Source organism: Mustelus asterias, chromosome 13, assembly GCF_964213995.1.
Source record: "Mustelus asterias chromosome 13, sMusAst1.hap1.1, whole genome shotgun sequence".
In the NCBI taxonomy this organism is placed as follows: Eukaryota; Metazoa; Chordata; class Chondrichthyes; order Carcharhiniformes; family Triakidae; genus Mustelus; species Mustelus asterias.
In genome coordinates, this window is record NC_135813.1 from 12,534,379 (window position 1) to 12,555,607 (window position 21,229).

The following is a 21,229-nucleotide window of genomic DNA, read 5'->3' on the forward strand; positions in this document are numbered from 1 at the left end:
TTTTGTTCTTTGTTCTCATAAGACCCACCCTCCAAACCAGGCAGCATCCTGGTAAATCTCCTTTGCACTCTTTCCAGCGCTTCCACATCCTTCTTATAGTGAGGTGACCAGAACTGCACACAATATTCCAAACGTGGTCTCACCAAGGTCCTGTACAGTTGCAGCATAACCCCACGGCTCTTAAACTCCAACCCCCTGTTAATAAAAGCTAACACACTATAGGCCTTCTTCACAGCTCTATCCACTAATTACTTTGCAGCAGTGTTTAAAGCACAGGATGACAAGTGTATGCCAAACATGCCAAGGAAATTAACATTGAATCAGGGGCAGGAATTCACCGAAATGAACATGAATAAATAAGAATAGTAAAAAAGGTGGCAAATTCGTAGGACCAGCTGGTTAGCATCCCTGGATTTTGAAGGATATAGCTGGTACATATAGCTGGTACCCTAACTGGGATTTTGCAAATTTCTCTTGATTTCGGAGCTTTTCCTTTAGATTGGGACATTTTTGGCCAGAATTTTACCGCCTTGCCTGTCCCGGAATCGGAGCGGGCAAAGCTCATAGAATGGAATTCTCCGTTGACCTCGGGCGGGATTTTATGAGCCTCGTCCGAGCAAGGTCGTAAAATCCCGCCCTTTGTGTCACTCTGCTACTTAAGAAAGGCGAGGGAGGGAATCTGAGGAATGATAGACCAGTTAGCCTCACATCTGTAGTCCAGAAATCACTAAAATGGAGTGTCTGAATGCCTTGAAAATATTCCACTGATTAGGGAAAGCCAGTCTAGATTTATAAGGGACATATCAAACGTGACAAAAGCTGTTTGAATGTTTTGAAGAGAAGATTAGATTATATGAATGTCAATGTACATTATTTACGTGGACTTCTAGAAGGCATTTGTTAAAGTCCCTTACAAGATATTGTTCTGCTGAAAGGTCATCACCTGAACCGTTAACTCTGTTTTCCTCTCTCCACAGGTGCTGCCAGACCTGCTGAGTATTTCCAGAATTTTCAGTTTTTGTTGTCCCTTATCAGAGGTTGTTGGCTAAAGTTGGAGCTCATGGAATAGATGACAAAGTATTGACCTGATTAGGAAATTGGCAGGAGACAGAGAATGGGGATAAATGGACAGGATGTGAAGTGATGTCCCACACGGATTTGTGGCTTGGACTATTCGCCGTATTTATGAATAATTTAGATGATGGGATAAAGTGCCAGATATCCAAATTTGCCAATGACACAAAGATAGATATCATTGTAAATAGTGCCGAGGGAAGCATAAAATTACAGAGATGTTCAAAGGTTACGTGTGAGTAAATCGGTGACAAATGGACTCCAATGAAGGCGAGTGTGAGGTAATCTATTTCAAAATTAGAAAGAATAGAACAGTGTGCTTTCTAATGTTGAAATGCTGGAAGCTGTGGCAGCTCAAAGAGACTTTGGGAATTGTGTGCATAAATCATTAAAATATCACAAACAGATACATAAAATAAACAATAAGGTTAATAGAACGCTGGGCTTTATATCGAGAGGACTACAATACAAGAAATGAGAAATTAGGCTACAGACTTGCTCTCCGGAATTCTACCGCCTCGGCTGCCACGGATTTGGAGCGGGCGAGGGGCGAACAACGGAAATATCCGTTGACCTCGGGCGGGAATTTTCAGTCTCGCTTGAGCGAGGCCATAAAATCCCACCCATTGAACACCAATGAGATTACACCAGGAATACTGGGTTTAGTCTGGAAGCTTCACTTTAACAGGAATATATTTTGCTTTGAAGGGAGTGTAGTGCTGATTTACCAGAATGATACCTGACACCAAGTGTTAATTTATAAAGAGAGAAACTGGGATTTGAATAGGTAGGTGCCTGATGGCCGGCGCAAATATGATGGGCTGAAGGGCCTCTTTTTGTACTGTAAAACCCAATGGCCCGAATTTTCTGGCCATTCTTGCCGGCAGGATCTTCCACTCCCACTGACAGCAAACCCCCACCACGGGATTCCTGGCAGCAGTGGGTGCATCGAATGGGAAACCCCATTGATAGTTGCAGGATCCTGCTGCAGGCCAATGATGGGTTGCCTCCGCCACCATGAAACATGCTGCAGGAGCTGCAGAAAATCCCGCCCTCTGACTCGGTGAGATTGCACAACTATTGTTGCATTCCTTGGAACTTAGACAGTCAATGGATATTAAGGTGAGCTGATAGGGTAGATAGGGAAAACTATTTTGGGCGGCATGGGGGCACAGTGGTTAGCGCTACTGCCTCACAGCACCAGGGACCTGGGTTCAATTCTGGCCTTGGGTGACTGTGTGGAGTTTGCACGTTCTCCCCGTGTCTGTGTGGGTTTCCTCCGGGTGCTCCGGTTTCCCCCCAGAGTCCAAAGATGTGCAGGTTAGGTGGATTGGCCATGCGAAATTGCCCCTTAGTGTCCAAAGATGTGTAGGTTAGGCGGATTGATCATGGTAAATGTGTGGGACTATGGGGGTAGGGGAGAGGGGAGGACCTTGGTGGGATGTTCTTTCAGAGAGTCAGTGCAGAAAGAGGCCATTCGGCCCATTGAGTCTGCACTGTAGGGATTCCATGATTCTATTTCCTTTGCTCAGGGTGTTGAGGTTACCCTAGAAAATAAATCCAGATCTTCAGGAATGAAGTTAGGAGACACTTCTACAATCCCCCCCCCCCCTTATGCATAGAAGTTTGGGACCCTCTTTTAAAAGCTGCAGTTAATTGCCAGGTCGATTCTTAACTTTAAATCTGATGTTGACAGATGTTTGTTAACCAAAGGATATGGGGCAAAAAAGTAGGTTCAAGGGAGTTAAATTGCCTCTTCCTGTGTTCCTGAGAAGGTCATGTTTTAATTGAAGTTCGGGAATGCCCCTATGCTTTTCCCTTGGACAGTTCCCAGTCTGATGTGGGCTGGCCTCAGTGTCTACTGATGTGGAGATGCCGGCGTTGGATTGGGGTAAACACAGTAAGAGTTTTAACAACACCAGGTTAAAGTCCAACAGGTTATTTATTTGGTAGCAAATGGACCTGTTGGACTTTAACCTGGTGTTGTTAAAACTCTTACTTAGTGTCTACTTCCACAGCAGTGGGAAATCGTTCCGTGTGTCACTGAAGCGGTAATGTATTCTCAGAATCCCAGAATCATTCAGATGGGAGAAATCTAAGAACCAAACGGTTATCTTCTAAGAACCTGGGACCAGAATAAAAACAGATTAACTTTTCAAAGGCTTCTTATCCGGTATTTGTAAAGGATTAACCTCAATTAGGGACCTATCAGCTCGGAACTTTTCAGTTGATTGTAACTTGTTTACAGGTCACATGGCGAATCTGACTCCAGCTCAAATATTTATTCGGGGAACTACTACAGACGTGTAATATTTATTTTCACATGGACACACATACCCTTTTGACCCACATCGGTCAACGCAGGGAGTAGCCTGGCGTGTGTCCATGTACATGTGACAGGCAAAGCAGCTTTAATGCTTTCCTTTCTCAGTCTCGTTGTTCGGCCGAAGGAGAATGAATATATCTTCAAATAACATGCTCACTGGCGAATTCAGCACAGCGGTGAGTAGTGACTTTCGCACAGTCAAAAGTTCAGGGAGTCCTGGGGAAGTTTGCATCACCTTCACTTTGTTACACTTGTTGCCAGCAAATGTGTTTAGCTGCCCGCTGTACACTGCAGCCTACCTTTTATACTTAGTGCGCTTAATTGGAACACATTCTGGGGAAGGTGGGACCTGTACAAACAGGACGGGGTGCACCTGAACCAGAGGGGCACCAATATCCTAGGAGGGAAATTTGCTACGGCTCTTCAGGGGGGTTTAAACTAAATTGTCAGGGGAGTGGGAAAAGGAGTTGTAGTCCAGAGGTCAGTGAGGGTGGTGAGGTATTGGGGAAGGTATCAGGGTCAAGGGTGGGTACCGGTAGACAGGAAGGTGGGTTGAAGTGTGTCTACTTCAATGCAAGGAGCATCCGGAACAAAGTAGATGAGCTTGGGGCGTGGATTGGTACTTGGGACTACGATGTTGTGGCCATTACGGAGACGTGGGTAGAACAAGGACAGGAATGGTTGTTGGACGTTCCGGGGTATGGATGTTTCACTAAGTGTAGGGAAGCTGGTAAAAGAGGTGGAGGAGTGGCATTGTTAATCAAGGATAGTTTAACGGCTGCGGAAAGGCACTTCGAGGGGGATCTGCACACTGAGGTAATATGGGCTGAGGTTAGAAATAGGAAAGGAGCAGTCACATTGTTAGGAGTTTACTATAGGCCCCCAAATAGTAATAGAGATGTGGAGGAAGAAATTGCTAAGCAGATTATGGATATGTGTGGGGGTCGCAGGGTAGTTGTCATGGGGGACTTTAACTTTCCAAATATTACCTTTTGTAGGTCAAATAGTTCGGATGGGGCAGTTTTTGTGCAGTGTGTGCAGGAGGGTTTCCTGACACAATATGTGGATAGGCCGACAAGAGGTGAGGCCACATTGGATTTGGTACTGGGAAATGAACCGGGCCAAGTGTTAGATTTGGTTGTGGGAGAGCACTTTGGAGATAGTGACCACAATTCGCTGTCTTTTGTTATTGCAATAGAGAGGGATAGGGCCGTACGGCAGGGCAAGGTTTACAATTGGGGGAGAGGTAATTATGATGCGATTAGGCAAGAATTAGGGGACATAAGTTGGGAACAGAAACTGTCAGGGAAAGGAACTAATGAAAAGTGGAACTTTTTCAAGGAACAAATACTGGGTGTCCTTGATAGGTATGTCCCTGTCAGGCAGGGAGGAAATGGCCGAGTGAGGGAACCATGGTTCACGAAAGAGGTGGAATGTCTTGTGAAAAGGAAGAGGGAAGCTTATGTAGGGATGAGGAAACAAGGTTCAGATGGCTCGATTGAGAGTTACAAGTTAGCAAGGAATGAGCTGAAAAAGGGGCTTAGGAGAGCTAGGAGGGGACATGAGAAGTCCTTGGCGGGTCGGATCAAGGAAAACCCCAAGGCTTTTTACTCTTATGTGAGGAATAAAAGAATGACCAGGGTGAGGTTAGGGCCGGTCAAGGACAGTAGTGGGAACTTGTGTATGGAGTCAGTAGAGATAGGCGAGGTGATGTTAGGTCCAAGCAGCTAAAAACGGAGGGAGCTCTGGAGGAGTACAATGAAAGTAGGAAAATACTCAAACGGGGAATTAGAAGAGCAAAAAGGGGTCACGAAATGTTCTTGGCAGACAGGATTAAGGAGAATCCCAAGGCATTTTATTCATACGTTAGGAACAAAAGGGTTGTTAGGGAAAAAATTGGACCTCTCAGGGACAAAAGTGGGGACTTATGCTTGGAGCCCAAAGAAGTAGGGGAGATCCTAAATGAATACTTTGCGTCGGTATTCACAAAGGAGAGGGATGTGTTGACTGGGAGTGTCTCGGAGGGGAGTGTTGAACCGTTGGAGAAAATCTCCATTACAAAGGAGGAGGTGTTAGGTTTGTTAGAGAATATAAAGACTGACAAATCCCCAGGGCCTGATGGAATCTATCCAAGGCTGCTCAGGGAGACGAGAGGTGAAATCGTTGGGCCTCTGACGCAAATCTTTGTCTCGTCACTGGACACAGGTGAGGTCCCAGAGGATTGGAGGATAGCCAATGTGGTCCCGTTATTTAAGAAGGGTAGGAAGGATAACCCGGGTAATTATAGGCCGGTGAGCTTGACATCCGTGGTGGGGAAGTTGTTGGAGAAGGTTCTTAGAGATAGGATGTATGCGCATTTAGAAAGGAATAAACTCATTAACGATAGTCAGCATGGTTTTGTGAGAGGGAGGTCATGCCTCACTAACCTGGTGGTGTTTTTTGAAGAAGTGACCAAAATGGTTGACGAAGGAAGGGCCGTGGATGTTGTCTATATGGACTTTAGTAAAGCGTTTGACAAAGTCCCTCATGGTAGGCTAGTGAAAAAGGTTGGATCCCATGGGATAAAGGGGGAGGTGGCTAGATGGGTGGAGAACTGGCTTGGTCATAGAAGACAGAGGGTGGTAGTGGAAGGGTCTTTTTCCGGCTGGAGGCCTGTGACTAGTGGTGTACCGCAGGGCTCTGTATTGGGACCTCTGCTGTTTGTGATTTATATAAATGATCTGGAAGAAGGAGTAACTGGGGTGATCAGTAAGTTTGCGGACGACACAAAACTGGCAGGACTTGCAGATAGTGAGGAACATTGTCAGAGGCTACAGAAGGATATAGATAGGCTGGAAATTTGGGCAAGGAAATGGCAGATGGAGTTCAATCCTGATAAATGCGAAGTGATGCATTTTGGTGGGAATAATGTAGGGAGGAGCTACACGATAAATGGAAGAACCATAAAGGGTGTAGAGACGCAGAGGGACCTGGGTGTGCAAGTCCACAGATCTTTGAAGGTGACGTCACAGGTGGAGAAGGTGGTGAAGAAGGCATATGGCATGCTTGCCTTTATAGGACGGGGCATAGAGTATAAGAGTTGGGGTCTGATGTTGCAGATGTATAGAACGTTGGTTCGGCCGCATTTGGAATACTGCGTCCAGTTCTGGTCGCCACACTACCAGAAGGACGTGGAGGCTTTGGAGACAGTACAGAGGAGGTTTACCAGGATGTTGCCTGGTATGGAGGGGCTTGGTTATGAGGAGAGATTGGGGAAACTGGGGTTGTTCTCCTTGGAAGGACGGAGGATGAGGGGAGACTTAATAGAGGTGTATAAAATTATGAAAGGCATAGATAGGGTGAACGGTGGGAAGCTTTTCCCCGGGTCGGTGGTGACGTTCACGAGGGGTCATAGGTTCAAGGTGAAGGGGGGGAGGTTTAACACAGATATCAGAAGGACATATTTCACACAGAGGGTCGTGGGGGCCTGGAATGTGTTGCCGGGCAAGGTGGTGGAGGCGGACACACTGGGAACGTTTAAGACTTATCTAGACAGCTATATGAACGGAGTGGGAATGGAGGGATACAAAAGAATGGTCTAGTTTGGACCAGGGAGCGGCACGGGCTTGGAGGGCCGAAGGGCCTGTTCCTGTGCTGTATTGTTCTTTGTTTTTTTGTTCTGTTTTTTAAACCACATTCTATCACATTGTATCCATCAGGTTAGAAACCACATTAGAGGTAAAGTGGCCATAAACCCCAAATGACCGTAGACTACTGACCCCTTTGAGGGGGGAGAGCAGATTGGTGGTGATTTAACCCGAGGATCCTCAGGCCAGAGGCAAGGTTGAGAAGGCAGGGCCTTCATGAAGATTATAAAGCACATTAGCTCAAACGGGACATATTTCACACGGGATTGACATTAAACCAGATTTAAACCACATTGTTGCACTGAATTCACACTACACCATATTTAAGCCCATGTCATTTTTAAAATTCATTCATGGGACATGGGCGTCGCTGGCTAGCCAGCATTTATTACCCATCCCTAGTTGCCTTTGGGGAGCAGTTGAGAGTCAACCACATTGCTGTGGCCTTGGAGTCACATGTAGGCCAAGAACAGGTAAAGAGAGTGGATTTCCTTTCCTAAAGGACATTAGTGAACCTTGGTTCTTCCGACAATTGACAATGGTTTCACAGTCATCAGTAGATTCTTAATTCCATATTTTTAAAAATTGAATTCAAATTCCACCATCTGCTGTGGCAGGATTTGAACCCAGGTCCTCAGTGCATTAGCTGAGTTTCTGGATTAATAGTCTCGTGATAACACCACTGGGCCATCGCTTGCATCATGTGGAAATCTCAGTTGTAAACTGTGATGGGTGGAGAGATAGCATCCATTGTTACCATAGAAATGGCATCATTCTTGGAGCAGGTTCACAGGCTGTTTTCTCAACTGTAGTCCGGTGCTTCAATCACTGTGAGACACAGCGCAGGACATGCCTCTACATTCCTTGCATTTAGTACCAGTGGGTCTCGGAGCGCTGTTCATTACCGTGGCATCACAGCTGTCCGTGTGTGCCATCTGACGGAGATTATTGAATAGCAAACTAGAGCACACTCTCATCTGAAAGATCACACCTTGGAAGTGCTGCACTCACTCAGTACTGCAATTAAGCTATAGGTAAGATTGTGTGCTGAACTCCTGCAGTGAGATTTGGACGCATGACCATCTAACTCAGGACTGAGAGGGTTATCGCTGAGCTGACCATGAGTACAGAATTTAATGAGCAGGTTCTGATCTAATTTATCTGTTAAAACTTTACTTCCCCTCATCTCCAGTTCAGGAAAGATGGCTTTGTTGCAATTGAAGGGTTTTTCACAGAAGATGAGTGTGACTCTCTGAGAGCACGGATTTCAGACATTATTGATGAGATGGAGGTTCCCCAAGAACTTCGCACTGAATTCTCAACACAAGAAACGGAGCAGCTTAACAGACAGGTTTGTATTTAGGTGTGTGCGTGAAAGAACTTGGTGTTGGTGTGTGTTTGTCAGTGATCGCAGTGCGTGTGCCTATAGTGTTTTATGTGCATGACAGGGTGTCTACTTAAGGATGTGATATTTTAATTAATTAAAATGTTTAAATGTTAGCCCAATCCATCATGCAAACCAGCCTCCCATCCATTGACTCTGTCTACACTTCCCACTGCCTCGGCAAAGCAGCCAGTATAATTAAGGACCCCACGCACCCCGGACATTCTCTCTTCCACCTTCTTCCGTCGGGGAAAGGATACAAAAGTCTGACGTCACGTACCAACCGACTCAAGAACAGTTTCTTCCCTGCTGCTATCAGACTTTTGAATGGACCTACCTCGCATTAAGTTGATCTTTCTCTACACCCTAGCGATGACTGTGACACTTCATTCTGCAATCTCTCCTTTCCTTCTCTATGAACGGTATGCTTTGTCTGTACAGCGCGCAAGAAACTATACTTTTCAATGTATGTTAATAGATGTGACAATAATAAATCAAATCAAATACCAAAGGAATGATAACTTGTTTCAGATTGACCCATAACCTTAAATTAAAGCCTTGCATTCTTTAGTTGGGAGGTGTCAGGAAGTGAATTACTCATTTGATTTGATTTATTATTGGCACTGGTACGAAAGCAAATGTGGTTAATCTCGTTGAAAAGTCCAATGGTTTTGTTGTTTATAAGAACACAAATAACTGAAGGATGAGAATATTCCACGCAGACAAGTGAAGCTCGTGCCCCTGGTACTCAATAGAATCCCGACGGTGCAGAAGGAGGCCATTTGGCCCATCGAGTCTGCACTGACAACAATCCCACCCAGGTCCTATCCCTGTAACCCCACATATTTACCCTGCTAGTCCCCCCTGACACTAAGGGCAATTTAGCATGGCCAATCAACCTAACCCGCACATCTTTGGACTGTGGGAGAAAACCGGAGCATCCGGAGGAAACCCACGCAGAGACGGGGAGAATGTGCAAACTCCACACAGACAGTGACCCGAGGCCGGAATTGAACTCGGGACCCTGGCCCTGTGAGGCAGCGGTGCTAACCGCTGTGCCACCGTGCTGCCCCCTGTTATTTTAACTCTCCTGTTGAAGCATCCAACTGGATTTTGAAAGCTCCAATTGTTTATAGCACAACTGTTCTCTCCTGGCAGGTTGTTCCAAAGGTTTTTTCAGTCTTTAAGTAAGGAACTTGCTCCTAATATCTGGTTTCAATTTATTTTTCACTAATGCATGCCATCAAACTCTCCTGACTTTCCATGGCTATTGGAGATTGAGAGGAATCCTTTTTTTTTCTTTGTCTTAATGCATTCCTGACTGGCCTCAGAAGATGCAGGTGAGCAAGTGTGTTGGTGGTTACATAGCGGATCTCTGCTTCATAACAAATTCTGGGTTGTAGAGATTCTGCTGTTAATTGTTGCAATTGTTTTTTAGGGAAACAAAGATTACTTCCTGACAAGTGGGGACAAAATTCGATTCTTTTTTGAAAAAGGAGTATTTGATGGCAAAGGTAAAAGCAAATGTGACCTGTGTTCAGGTTAATTAATAAAAGAAACATTTGCATTTATATGACGCCTTTATTATCACAGTGAAGCACTTCACATAATGAATTATCTTTTTGAAGTACAGTTACTTTTGTTATAAGAGCATAAGAACTAGGAGGAGGCCATCTGACCCCCTCGAGCCTGCACCACCATTCAATAAGATCATGGCTGATCTTTTCGTGGGCTCAGCTCCACTTACCCGCCCGCTCACCCTTAATTCCTTTACTGTTCAAACATTTATCTATCCTTGCCTTAAAAACATTCGATGAGGTAGCTTCCGCTGCTTCACTGGGCAGGGAATTCCACAGATTCACTTCCCTTTAGGTGAAGAAGTTCCTCCTCAACTCAAACCAAAAATTGAGACTTTTACACACTTCAAATCCCTGATAAGCAGCAGTCCATTCTGATTGTTGTGATGCACTGTCAGCTTGTGAAAATATAATTGTTCTGATTGTCAATTCTCTGCTTGTCCTTTCTTTTGAGTCTATTTCTATCTAAAATAATAATCTAACTATTTTCAGAGGCCCTTCCTGCTATTTCAGGAATGCTTTAGTGATCTTAGTTGATGTTATGACTGGACAGGAAGATTCCAGAATGGAATCTTGGCGCACAAGACTGTAACTTTTACTACTTTTTAATAAAAACATGAAGGAACAGAATCACAGGACCTCTAATTCGTTTTAACAACAGGGGAAAAAATTAAACATAAAAACGTTGGATTATAATATAATACTCCTTTACTCCCCCCACACACACATTTTAATTAACACAATTACAAAGTATATTGTAAGTTACAATGTTCTCATTAACACAACATACCTTTAAACACACAGATTGGTTGTGGTCAAATACACACACTCCACTCTGAACCCAAGTTAGTATCTGGGTATTTCTCCTCAGAGTCTTACCAGATGATTGTCACATGAGAGTTTTCAAACTCCATTCCCAAAATATGCTTTAAAATCTTCATTCATAATAATACTTTCCTTTAGTGGTTTGTATTCCAAGATCAGATCCACGTTTTCTAAATGATACTTTTAAGAAAAGCTTCTCCTCCACTTTCAACAGTAAATCCAGTCCAGGATTTACATCGACACCTTTAGGATTTTTTTGGCTTGACTGCTGTACAAGCTGTTCACAATTGATTTAACTCTCAATTTCCGGACTCTAATAAAATGGTATCAAATGTTTCATTTACCTCTGAAATCTGCTATCCTACCTTAAATTTGGTACTACAATTGTCTCTTTAAGTCAGTAAAAAGTCTTGCAACACGAAGTTAACTTTAACTCAGATCACTTTCTTCCTTGCATTTTTCTGTTAAATATCTTGGTCTCTGTTCTTTTAACTCGAGGCATCTTAGACATTCCTTTTGTTCCAATTCTCTGGTTATATGAATTGTAATTTGTCCCTTAGGAAGCCTGCATCTTTACAACTCCCTTGTCCTGTCTAGCTTCTCCTGGCAGAATTGAGAGAGGTTCATTCCCTGTTTATTTGATTTGATTTATTGTTGTCACATGTGTTGGGATACAGTGAAAAGTATTGTTTCTTGTGCATTATACAGTCAAAACATACCGTTCATAGAGTACGTAGGGGAGAAGAAAAGGATAGGATGCAGGACAGCGTGTTGCAGTTGCAGGTAGGGTGAAAAGAGTTGGAGTTCAGTTTTAAGAGCATAAAACGTTAGTAAAAGATGGAATTGGGGGATATGCTAAACTTAAAAAGCTTTTCTATCTTACAAGGGCTCCAGTTGCAAAGCAACAACTGCTACTACTATTTATTCTTCATACTGTAACCCTCTCTAAGCACAATAGAATCACAGTTGGAATTGAAACCAATCCCCAAACATACAAACACCTTTGTTCAGCATGAATCTAACTATAGGTTTTACCCTTCCAGGGACAGAAATATTAAACACACTCAGAATTATACCTTAATTCTAATGTCTACCAATACAAATATAAATCCCTTAAAACAACCTTTGTTTTCTTGCTTCTGAGATGTTGCAAAATGTCCAGCATGTTTGGAGAGATAATAAAATTGTTAGGAAAACAATGGTTGTGATTCTATTGGGCTTAGAGAGGGTTACAGCATGAAGAATAGAAGTAGCAGTCATTGCTTAGCAACTGGAGCCCTTGTAAGTTAGAAAAGCTTTTAAGTTTTAGTTTTAGCTGGTTATATTGCATTTGGAGACAGGACACCAGGGAGCAAACCTCTCTCAACTCTGCCACCTAATTGGATGGTTCTACTAAAAAAGCCATCTCAGGCATGGTGGATTGAATGATCTCATTCTGTGTTGCATCATTCTATGATTTTCCCATAGCTGTGACTGCACTTCACTAAGATATTAAAGGCACCATATAAATGCAAGTTCATGCCTTCTGACAATGTAGAACGTGTATCAATATTTTGGAATGAAACTGCTCCTTTTTTTAGATGTCATTTGTCCTCATTCTTAGTTCTGCGGGTGAGAGTTGATGGATTTCCTCCACTATGCCATTCTGTAATAATTACCTAGAAAGTGACAAATGACAGATGAGGGATGCCTCTTCCCCTCTCCCCATGGTCTCCAATTGGATAGCACTCTGATATACCATGGCTTAAGATCAGGGACCCAGCAAGGAATAATAGCTGTCAACACTTGTGCAGTGCGTTGAACCTCCACCATGGCAACAAACATCTGTTCTTTATGGTACAATTATTGTTTTCTTTTCCTGCCCTAAAACTGCTGACTCCTGTTGGGATACCGTTCCAAGGACACTGGCTGTCCTCTAGTACATTGCTCATTCTTCATGTCTGGACTTTGACAGTGAATGATGTATTTAGTGGCAAGGATTTACAGTGGATATCAGTCACCTTTTCATTTAATATAGAATCCCTACAGTGTAGAAGGAGGCCATTTGGCCCATCGAAGCTGCACTGACCGCAATCTCACCCAGGCCGTATTCCTACATATTTACCCTGCTACTCCCCCTGATGCTAGGATCAATTTAGCATGGCCAATCAACCTAACCCACACATCTTTAGAGTGTGGGAGGAAACCGGAGCACCCGGAGGAAACCCACGCAGACACAGGGAGAACGTGCAGACTCCACACAGACAGTGTGACCTGAGACCAGAATTGAACCCAGGTCTCTGGTGCTGTGAGGCAGCAGTGCTAACCACTGTGCCGCTCCGTGTATATTCACTGTTAAAGGGAATCACTGCGCAGCGTTCATGAGTGGAGACTTTGCTGTTTATTTTCTGTTCTCTCCCTCCATAACCCAGGGGCAAGAAGGCTATTTGTGCCCAGGCTAACAACACAGATAAGGTTCAGACCTGGGACCTTGTAAATGGCTGAACTACTCACCAGCAAGTGTATCTGCCAACTGAGCAACTGAGAAGTCTAAAATCCTTAGGTGAATTAGAAAGATGTCTTACTGAGCCAGGGCAGATCAGGTATCCATTCATTCTCATTTTCTTCTTTGTTCAGGTGACTTTCTTATACCAAAGGAGAAATCCTTAAATAAAATTGGACACGGTAAGGTTACTGTTTCACACTACTTGGGAACAAAGAGAATGGTTCCATATTTTCTTATTCTGTCTGAAGAAGCATCAACACATTCTTCTGAGGGGGCCATCAGCATTCACTCCAAGCTTTAGTGAAATTATTAGATTCCAAATGTCAGCAAAATGCTCATAAAGCAGACGGAAGCATTGAGTGAATTGAAAAGCCTTTTGTATCTCCTCAACAGGCTGGTTTTTAACCTGCTCATTGGGCCTTCTGTTTATCAGGGAAGGAGCTGTTGAAGGTTTTTCCGCTCCTTAACCCAGACAAACTGAGACTGATTGAAATAATCCCATTGCAGCAAAACTGAAACCAAATGTCTCCGCACAGAGCAATAAAGTCTGTTAGAAAACCCGACTGATGTTCTGTGCGAGAATGTTCCAACCTGAAACACTAGTTTCATATGGTGTTTTCTTTTGGATATTAGCAAGAAACATTCACGGAAACAGTGAGAACTCAGACCTCTCTTTCATAGAACCATAGAGTAGAATCATAAAATCCCTACAGTGCAGGTGAAGGCCATTCAGCCCATCGAGTCTGCACTGACCACAATCCCATGCAGGGCCCATTCCCGTAACCCCACATATTTACCCTGCTGATCCCCTTACACTAGGGTCAATTTAACATGGCCAATCAACCTAACCTGCACATCTTTGGCCTGTGGGAGGAAACCGGAGCACCCGGAGGAAACCCATGCAGACACAGGGAGAATGTGCAAACTCCTCACAGACAGTGACCCAAGCCAGGAATCGAACCCGGGTCCCTGGTGCTGTGAGGCAGCAGTGTTAACCACTGTGCCACCATGCTGCCCATTTTTATCATTATTGAGTGATTATTATGCTTTTGTTTAAAAATTAAGCTTCTACAAGCACCTTACGTCAGCTGGGACCCTGTATTGTAATGAAAAGAAATCTGATTGATGGGACAGTAAGATTATCCTCCAAGTGGGTCCCACCGGTCATTAATTCTAGTGTTTCATTTTCTGCAGGGTATCTCTCTTGCTCAGAGACTCACTCTTAATATAATTCTTCTCCACAGCTCTTCATGCTTTGGAACCTACATTCAAAAATCTCACACATTCACTCAAAGTTCAGGTGGGTATATCTTGAGTGTACGATAAGTGTGATGGAGTGTCTCTGTAATTACTAGCATATGGGAATCAGCACAGCAGTCATGCCTGATAAAGGTGATCATGTTACATGAGACTGAAATGGCTCGTTTGGAGAGCCAGTGCAGACACGACGGGCCAAATGGCCTCCTTCTGCGCCGTAACAATTCTGTGATTTCAAATTGACTGGGAACCTGGTAGAAGGCAATAAAACTTTTGCTGAATTCAATTTTAGCAACACCTTCTCATCCCCAACCCTACAAACAGTTTCTTTTCGGTACGTCATCCAAAAGATCTCCAGTTAATTATTGCAAAGAGCCAATTCATTGTATAAGTGCCATTCTTAGGACACCCATTTCAATCCCCTTCTGGCTGCCCTCTGAAGCCGAACCAGACCATTTGTGGCCTCAATACTCTGTTTGGCCCTGAGCTGAGATTCCGAGCCCATATCCTCTCCATCACCAAGATGGACCATTTTCATCTCTGTCACCTGTTCGTGTCCTGTCCTTGTATGAACCTATAAATTAGGAGCAGGAGTAGGCCATTCAGCCCCTCAAGCTTGCTCTGCCATTCAATAAGATCATGGCTGATCTGATGGTGGCCTCAATTCCACATTCCGCCTACTCCTGATAACCTTTGACTCCCTTGTTAGTCAAGAATCTATTTACCTTTGCCTTAAACTTACTCAATGATCCTGCTGTCCAGTTAAAAGAGTTCCAAAGATTCCTGATCCTCTGAGAGAAAAGCATTGTTCTCATCTCGTCTTAATTGGAAGGGCCCTCATTTTTAATCTGAGTCCCCTAGTTCTGGTCTCTCTCACAATGGGAAACATCTTTTCAGCACCCGCCTTGTCAAATCCTCTCAGGATCCTATATATTTCGATAAGATCACCTCTCAGGCTGCTAAACTCTAATGGATACGAGCCCAGCCTGGCCCAGCCTTTCCTCAAAAGATAACCCCCCCTACCCCAGGTTTCACCTGTGGCTGCAATCTGGATCGAGGCTTTTGTTAACTTCAGATGAGAACGCACTGATGGCCAGTGTCTACCTTCCACCCTCTGTAGACTTGCTGCCTATGTCCTCTCTTGCAGTCAGCCCTGTGCCCACTGATCTACATTGGTTCCTGGTCCAGCACTGTCTCCAATTTAAAATTCCCATTCTTGTGTTCAAATCCCCCTTGATGCAAAGACCAATTCACAGAATGAAGTACAAGTGTGCAGTGGGGGCAAGAACTGTAGACTCACTTTTGTGTAATGGGGGTTACCAGAAATATTTTTATGTGGATCATAAAGAGGCGTTGCCCCTCGTTATCTCTGTAACCTCCTCCAGTCCCACAACCCTCCATATTTTTGATATTTACTGCATTTTTAAATGTTGCTTCTGAAGTTGGTAAAGATATCATTGGGACCTATGTTTGTGATTTTGATTGTCTAAATGCGCGTCCTTGGCTTAAGCTTCAGAACAGACATCCACAAAGTCGATATGGACAATGAAGACTATTTGCTCCATTCTACATGATCTACTTAAAAATATTTCTAGTAACCCCTGTTATAATCCAGGTCAGAAACTCCAAAGTGTTTTATGAAATCTGCCTGGATCATGAGTTTTGCAATTTGAATTTGGCTAGGGTAAGCGTGAGATGTTTCACTTCAGGCATGATTCAAATGACCCACCCGGGAGCTTTTATCAAACAAAGTTTATTTAAGAATACAGTTAATATATAGCAATAACTTTTACCAATTACAAACAAGAAAAAAAATCATGATATTGTAGAAAGCTTAACAACTAAATGCAATGTTCCAACCAAACAAACTTCCCTATAAACATACACCTGCCACAGGTTTAGCACAGAAAACAAGGATGCTCACGTGATGCTGGAACTTAATCCTTTGGTTGGAGAATTGAAACTCTGTCTTCCCAAACTTGTAACTTCCAGCAGATCTGGAGGTAGAGATGATGCCACTGCTGGCTTCTAGCTTTTAACCAATGAACCACCGCAAGAGACAGAATTCTCACTCCAGGAAGGCAAGAAAGAGAGAGAAAACCTGCCGGCGTCCAGCCTGAAGTAGAACACCTTCTAACTAAAACAGCACCCAGTGGGCCAAAACTGAAAGTGAAAGAACTCCTACCACCTGACCTGTCAATCATTCTTTCTCCAGCAATTCAGGGTCATAAAAATCCCGGACACAACATGAGGCCCAGAATAAAAATAAACAAAACCCCATTTAAGCAGCAATAAAAGAGACTTCTCATCAGACAGTTCAGGGCTTGCTTATATATGATTAAAAATACATTTCTTAAAGATACACTAGTGTCACACCCCCATTACAGAAAAATGATTCTCCAGTTTTTGGCCCCCACTCAGACTTGTACTTCATTCTGTGAATTGGTCATTGCATCAAAGCTTCTTGACTTTAGTTAGTTTGAACCTGAACCCTTTGTCCTATTGCTAATTTCACTTAATTATCTAGATTTGCTTTTTCTATGCCTTTTAATATTGACTATGCCCATGCAAGATACCTTCTTCATGCCACCTTTTAAAGCTGAAAATGTTGATTTATCTGGCCTTTAATCAGTCCTCTGATGCTGATGATCAGCCTCACAGATGGCACAGTGGTTAGCACTGCTGCCTCACAGCGTCGGGGACCCGGGTTCAATTCCCGGCTTGGGCCACTGTCTGTGTGGAGTTTGCACGTTCTCCCCGTGTCTGCGTGGGTTTCCTCCGGGTGCTCCGGTTTCCTCCCACAAGCGGAAAAATGTGCTGGTTAGGTGGATTGGCCGTGCTAAATTCTCCCTTAGTGTACCCGAACAGGAGTGTGACGACTAGGGGATTTACACAGTAACTTCATTGCAGTGTTAATGTAAGCCTACTTGTGACTAATAAATAAGCTTTAAAACTTTAAAATTGTCCATGTATCTTGACTGCGTTGGTTTTATATCCATATGAGTGAAGGAAAAAAAATGACCAAAGGCTTCCTGTTGCTGTTACTGCCAGTGAGCTATGTGAGTGCAGCTTTAAGAGGTTTGAGTGCAGGCAATTCGGCCACCCTCATTGCTCAACGTAGGTCTAAAGAAAGACTAGAAAGTATATATCCACTGTTAAATGAATCTCTCTCCGTGTGACAGGAGGTCGCCCAGAAGTTAGAACTAAAGGAACCTGTCATTGTGCAGAGTATGTATATCTTCAAGGTATGTTGGAAATTGTTTATCTGCTTTCACTCTCAGTGACTCGGTCGGACTGGAAGCTGAAATTTAGGCCATTTAGAAATCATAATACAATCAAGCAGTCAACATGGTTTCATGAAAGGGAAGCTGTGTTTGACAAATTTATTAGAGTTGTTTGAAGATGTAACAAGCAGAGTGGATAAAAACAATGGAATACAGAAAATAGGAGCAGGAGTAGACCATTCAGCCCTTCGAGCCTGCTCCGCCATTCAATATGATCATGCCTGATCCTGTATCTCAACACCATACTCCAGCACTCTCCCCATCACCCTTGACGCCTTTAGAGTCTAAAAATCTATCTATTTCCATTTTAAATATATTCACTGATTTGGCCTCCACAGCCTTCTGTGGAAGAGAACTCCACAGACTCACCACACTCCAAGTGAAGTCTCCCCTCATCTCAGTCCTAAATGGCCTAACTTGTATCCTGAGACTGTGACCCTTTGTTCTGTACCCCAGCCAGAGGAAACAACATCCCTGCATCCAGCCCTGTCTGAATTTTAAGTTTCAAGCAGCGTCATTGAAGGGGAAATCATAGAATCAATAGAATGCCGAAGAGGCCATTCAGCCCATCGAGTCTGCACCAACTCTCTGACAGAGTATCTTATCCAGCCCCTCTCGCCTGCCCTATTGCCATAACCCCACACATTTCCCACAGCTAATCCATCTAACGTATTTATCTTGGGACACTAAGGTGCAATTTAACATGGCCAATCCACCTAACCTGCATATCTTTGGACTGTGAAGGTCATAATGAACCACATGACAACCCAGTAGTTCGTGATCATAGAATCCCTACAGTGCAGAAGGAGGCCAATCGGCCCATCAAGTCTGCACTGACCACAATCCCACTCAGGCCCTATTCTCATAACCCCATGCATTTACTCTAGCTAGTCCCCCTGACACTAAGGGGCAATTTAACATGGCCAATCAACCTAACCCACACATCTTTGGACATCATTAATGAATTATATTCCAGATTGATTAATCAATTGAATTTTAAATTTTCCCAGTTGTCTTGGTGGGATTTGAATTCATGACCCCGGGGCATTAGTTAGCCACTTTATTACTACAGTGCTGGATTACTGATCCAGTAACATTACCACTATGTTATCGTCCATCTAATTACTGAAATGGACCTACTAGTAAAATACTGAAGGCAAAAACATGGAAAACTCTAAGAGCTAGCAGGGGGGAAAGCTATAAATTTGTGAATGAAAATGAGAAGGTGGCAAATGGTCATCCTCCTCTGTCTATCTTATCTATTATCAGCTTGTTGGGTCCATCTAAAGGCGTCAAGGGTGATGGGGAGAGTGCTGGAGTATGGTGTTGAGATACAGGATCAGGCATGATCATATTGAATGGCGGAGCAGGCTCGAAGGGCTGAATGGTCTACTCCTGCTCCTATTTTCTATATTCCAATGTTTTTATCCACTCTGCTTGTTACATCTTCAAACAACTCTAATAAATTTGTCAAACACAACTTCCCTTTCATGAAGCCATGTTGACTGCTTGATTGTATTATAAGTTTGTTGGGTCCATCCATTCGTTTGAACAGATGAGGGGACAGCACTGATACAAGTTTTAAAATGGTTTTCTTTCATTGAACAGAACTTAAAACATTAACATGACAAGCAAAAAGAAAAAGCAGACTTGGAGACTGGCTTCTACTGCCAGCTCCTTAACTGAATGGATCTCAAAAACAAAGTGAAAAACACACACTAAAATCCAATCTATGTTTCAACTGTTATCTCGTTATCTCCGACTTAGAAAAACAATCCTTGCAGCTGTGGTTATGTTGCTGTTTGCCTGCATTGTGTACCCTTCAGGAATGCAGGCAGTTTTTCGCTAATCTTTAGCCTTCTGATTCTTCTTGTAGTCAAGTTATCAAAGATAGTTGCATAGGCAGAAATATCTTAAAATGAAGTATTTGCATAGACTGAAGCAAGCAGGGCTAAATATACATGGGGGGGCGGGGGGCGGGGGGGGTGATTCTCCCAAAAAAGTTCTAAGTGCTGAATTTGTGGGAAAACTGGTGTAAATCACAATTTTATTTTTCAGTGGGAGTTCACACTCGAATCGGCCACACTCTGTGCAGTGCAAAGGTCACAATCGTGAATATCATTAATAGCCCGGGGGGCGGAGCTTATTCATGCCAGAGTCTGACATTCACGGATCTCTGCACATGCGCAGTGGCCTCGAACTGTCAGTCTGTAGCTCGCTGGCCTGCTTGATCATGGCCAGCCTGGGCCCCTCGCAATGCTGCCCCCCAACCCCCATCCCCGGCCAAATCGTGGCCCCCATGAGCATTCGCGGTCCAGTCCCGACCCCCCCCCCGCCCCCGGCAGTGATTATTCCCCCACCCACGGGAGGCAGACCCCCCAGCAGACACCCCCACCCCTCTGCAAACCCCCCATCACAGAAAGCAGACATCCCCCAGCAGACCAACTGCCCCCCCCCTCCACCCGCCACCCCCCCCCCGCCCCCCCCCCCCGCCCCCCCCGCCCCCCCCCCCCCCCCCCCCCCGCCCCTCCCCCCCCCCCCCCCCCGCCCCTCCCCCCCCCCGCTAGTTCCCCGAAAGTGGGGAGCTAGTCTGAACCTTGCTGGCGTGAAATTGCACTGATGGGGTGGGAGATGCCAAGGGGCTGGGGAATTCAGTCCTGGGCCTGATAATCACATTTAAATAAGATTAAAAATAGATTTAAATCACTTACCAGCAAGCTGTTCCCGTTGGTTTCCAGCGTGGTCCTGACTACGCCGGATATCTGGCACTGGGAAATGCGGGTGCGTCGGAAACGCATGTGTGAATCCTGCGAATCGTCCGACACGCGATTCTCCCAGCGGGATGGGAGCATCGTCCCCAGGATCTCTCAAAGCTACAGAGCAAAAGTGTTTGAGTACCTTATCTGTTTAATGTTTTGTTGGTGTTAATTAGTAGCAGCTCAGAGCGCTGACCCTCTCTAATATTTAACACTTGATGCAACACTAGATTTTTTTATAACATCCTTTGCCATGCTGGTTTCACCTCCAGGGTTTATACTAATGAAGTCACTCACCTACTTAATGACTACTGCTTGGGATGATCATGTATCTGTTATGGACATGCTAAGAATTTGTTTTTTTTAATCTTCACACACACTTACTCCCCTTTGGGGAATAGTGAAGAGATGAAGGAAGGATTTCTGGGCTAATAATCAGCCCATTGAATCATATCATGAATGTTCCTTCCATGGTCAATGGGTCCTAGAGCTTCTGGTCCAGACGGAGGGCACTGCCACTGTGTCACAAGGCCTCTTTTGCTAAAATTATTAGCCATGTTACTGAACTTCTTCAGTTCAATCCCGTGTTAATTATCATGTACTAATTGGGTTGAATGATTTGTCTCAGGATAGTT

General features: G+C 44.1%; 1 protein-coding gene across 1 annotated transcript in view; it reads left to right on the top strand.

Annotated features, from left to right (window-relative positions):
- Window positions 1-3,394: 3,394 nt before the first annotated feature.
- Window positions 3,395-21,229, top strand: part of phyhd1 (phytanoyl-CoA dioxygenase domain containing 1) — a 29,423-nt gene continuing 11,588 nt past the window's right edge. Inside the window, exons 1-7 of the mRNA XM_078227556.1 lie at window positions 3,395-3,576; window positions 8,219-8,377; window positions 9,849-9,924; window positions 13,429-13,476; window positions 14,542-14,597; window positions 17,737-17,799; window positions 20,553-20,619. Of these exons, the coding sequence (XP_078083682.1) occupies window positions 3,529-3,576; window positions 8,219-8,377; window positions 9,849-9,924; window positions 13,429-13,476; window positions 14,542-14,597; window positions 17,737-17,799; window positions 20,553-20,619 (517 nt within the window). The 5' untranslated portion in view covers window positions 3,395-3,528. The remainder of the gene's footprint in view (window positions 3,577-8,218; window positions 8,378-9,848; window positions 9,925-13,428; window positions 13,477-14,541; window positions 14,598-17,736; window positions 17,800-20,552; window positions 20,620-21,229) is intronic.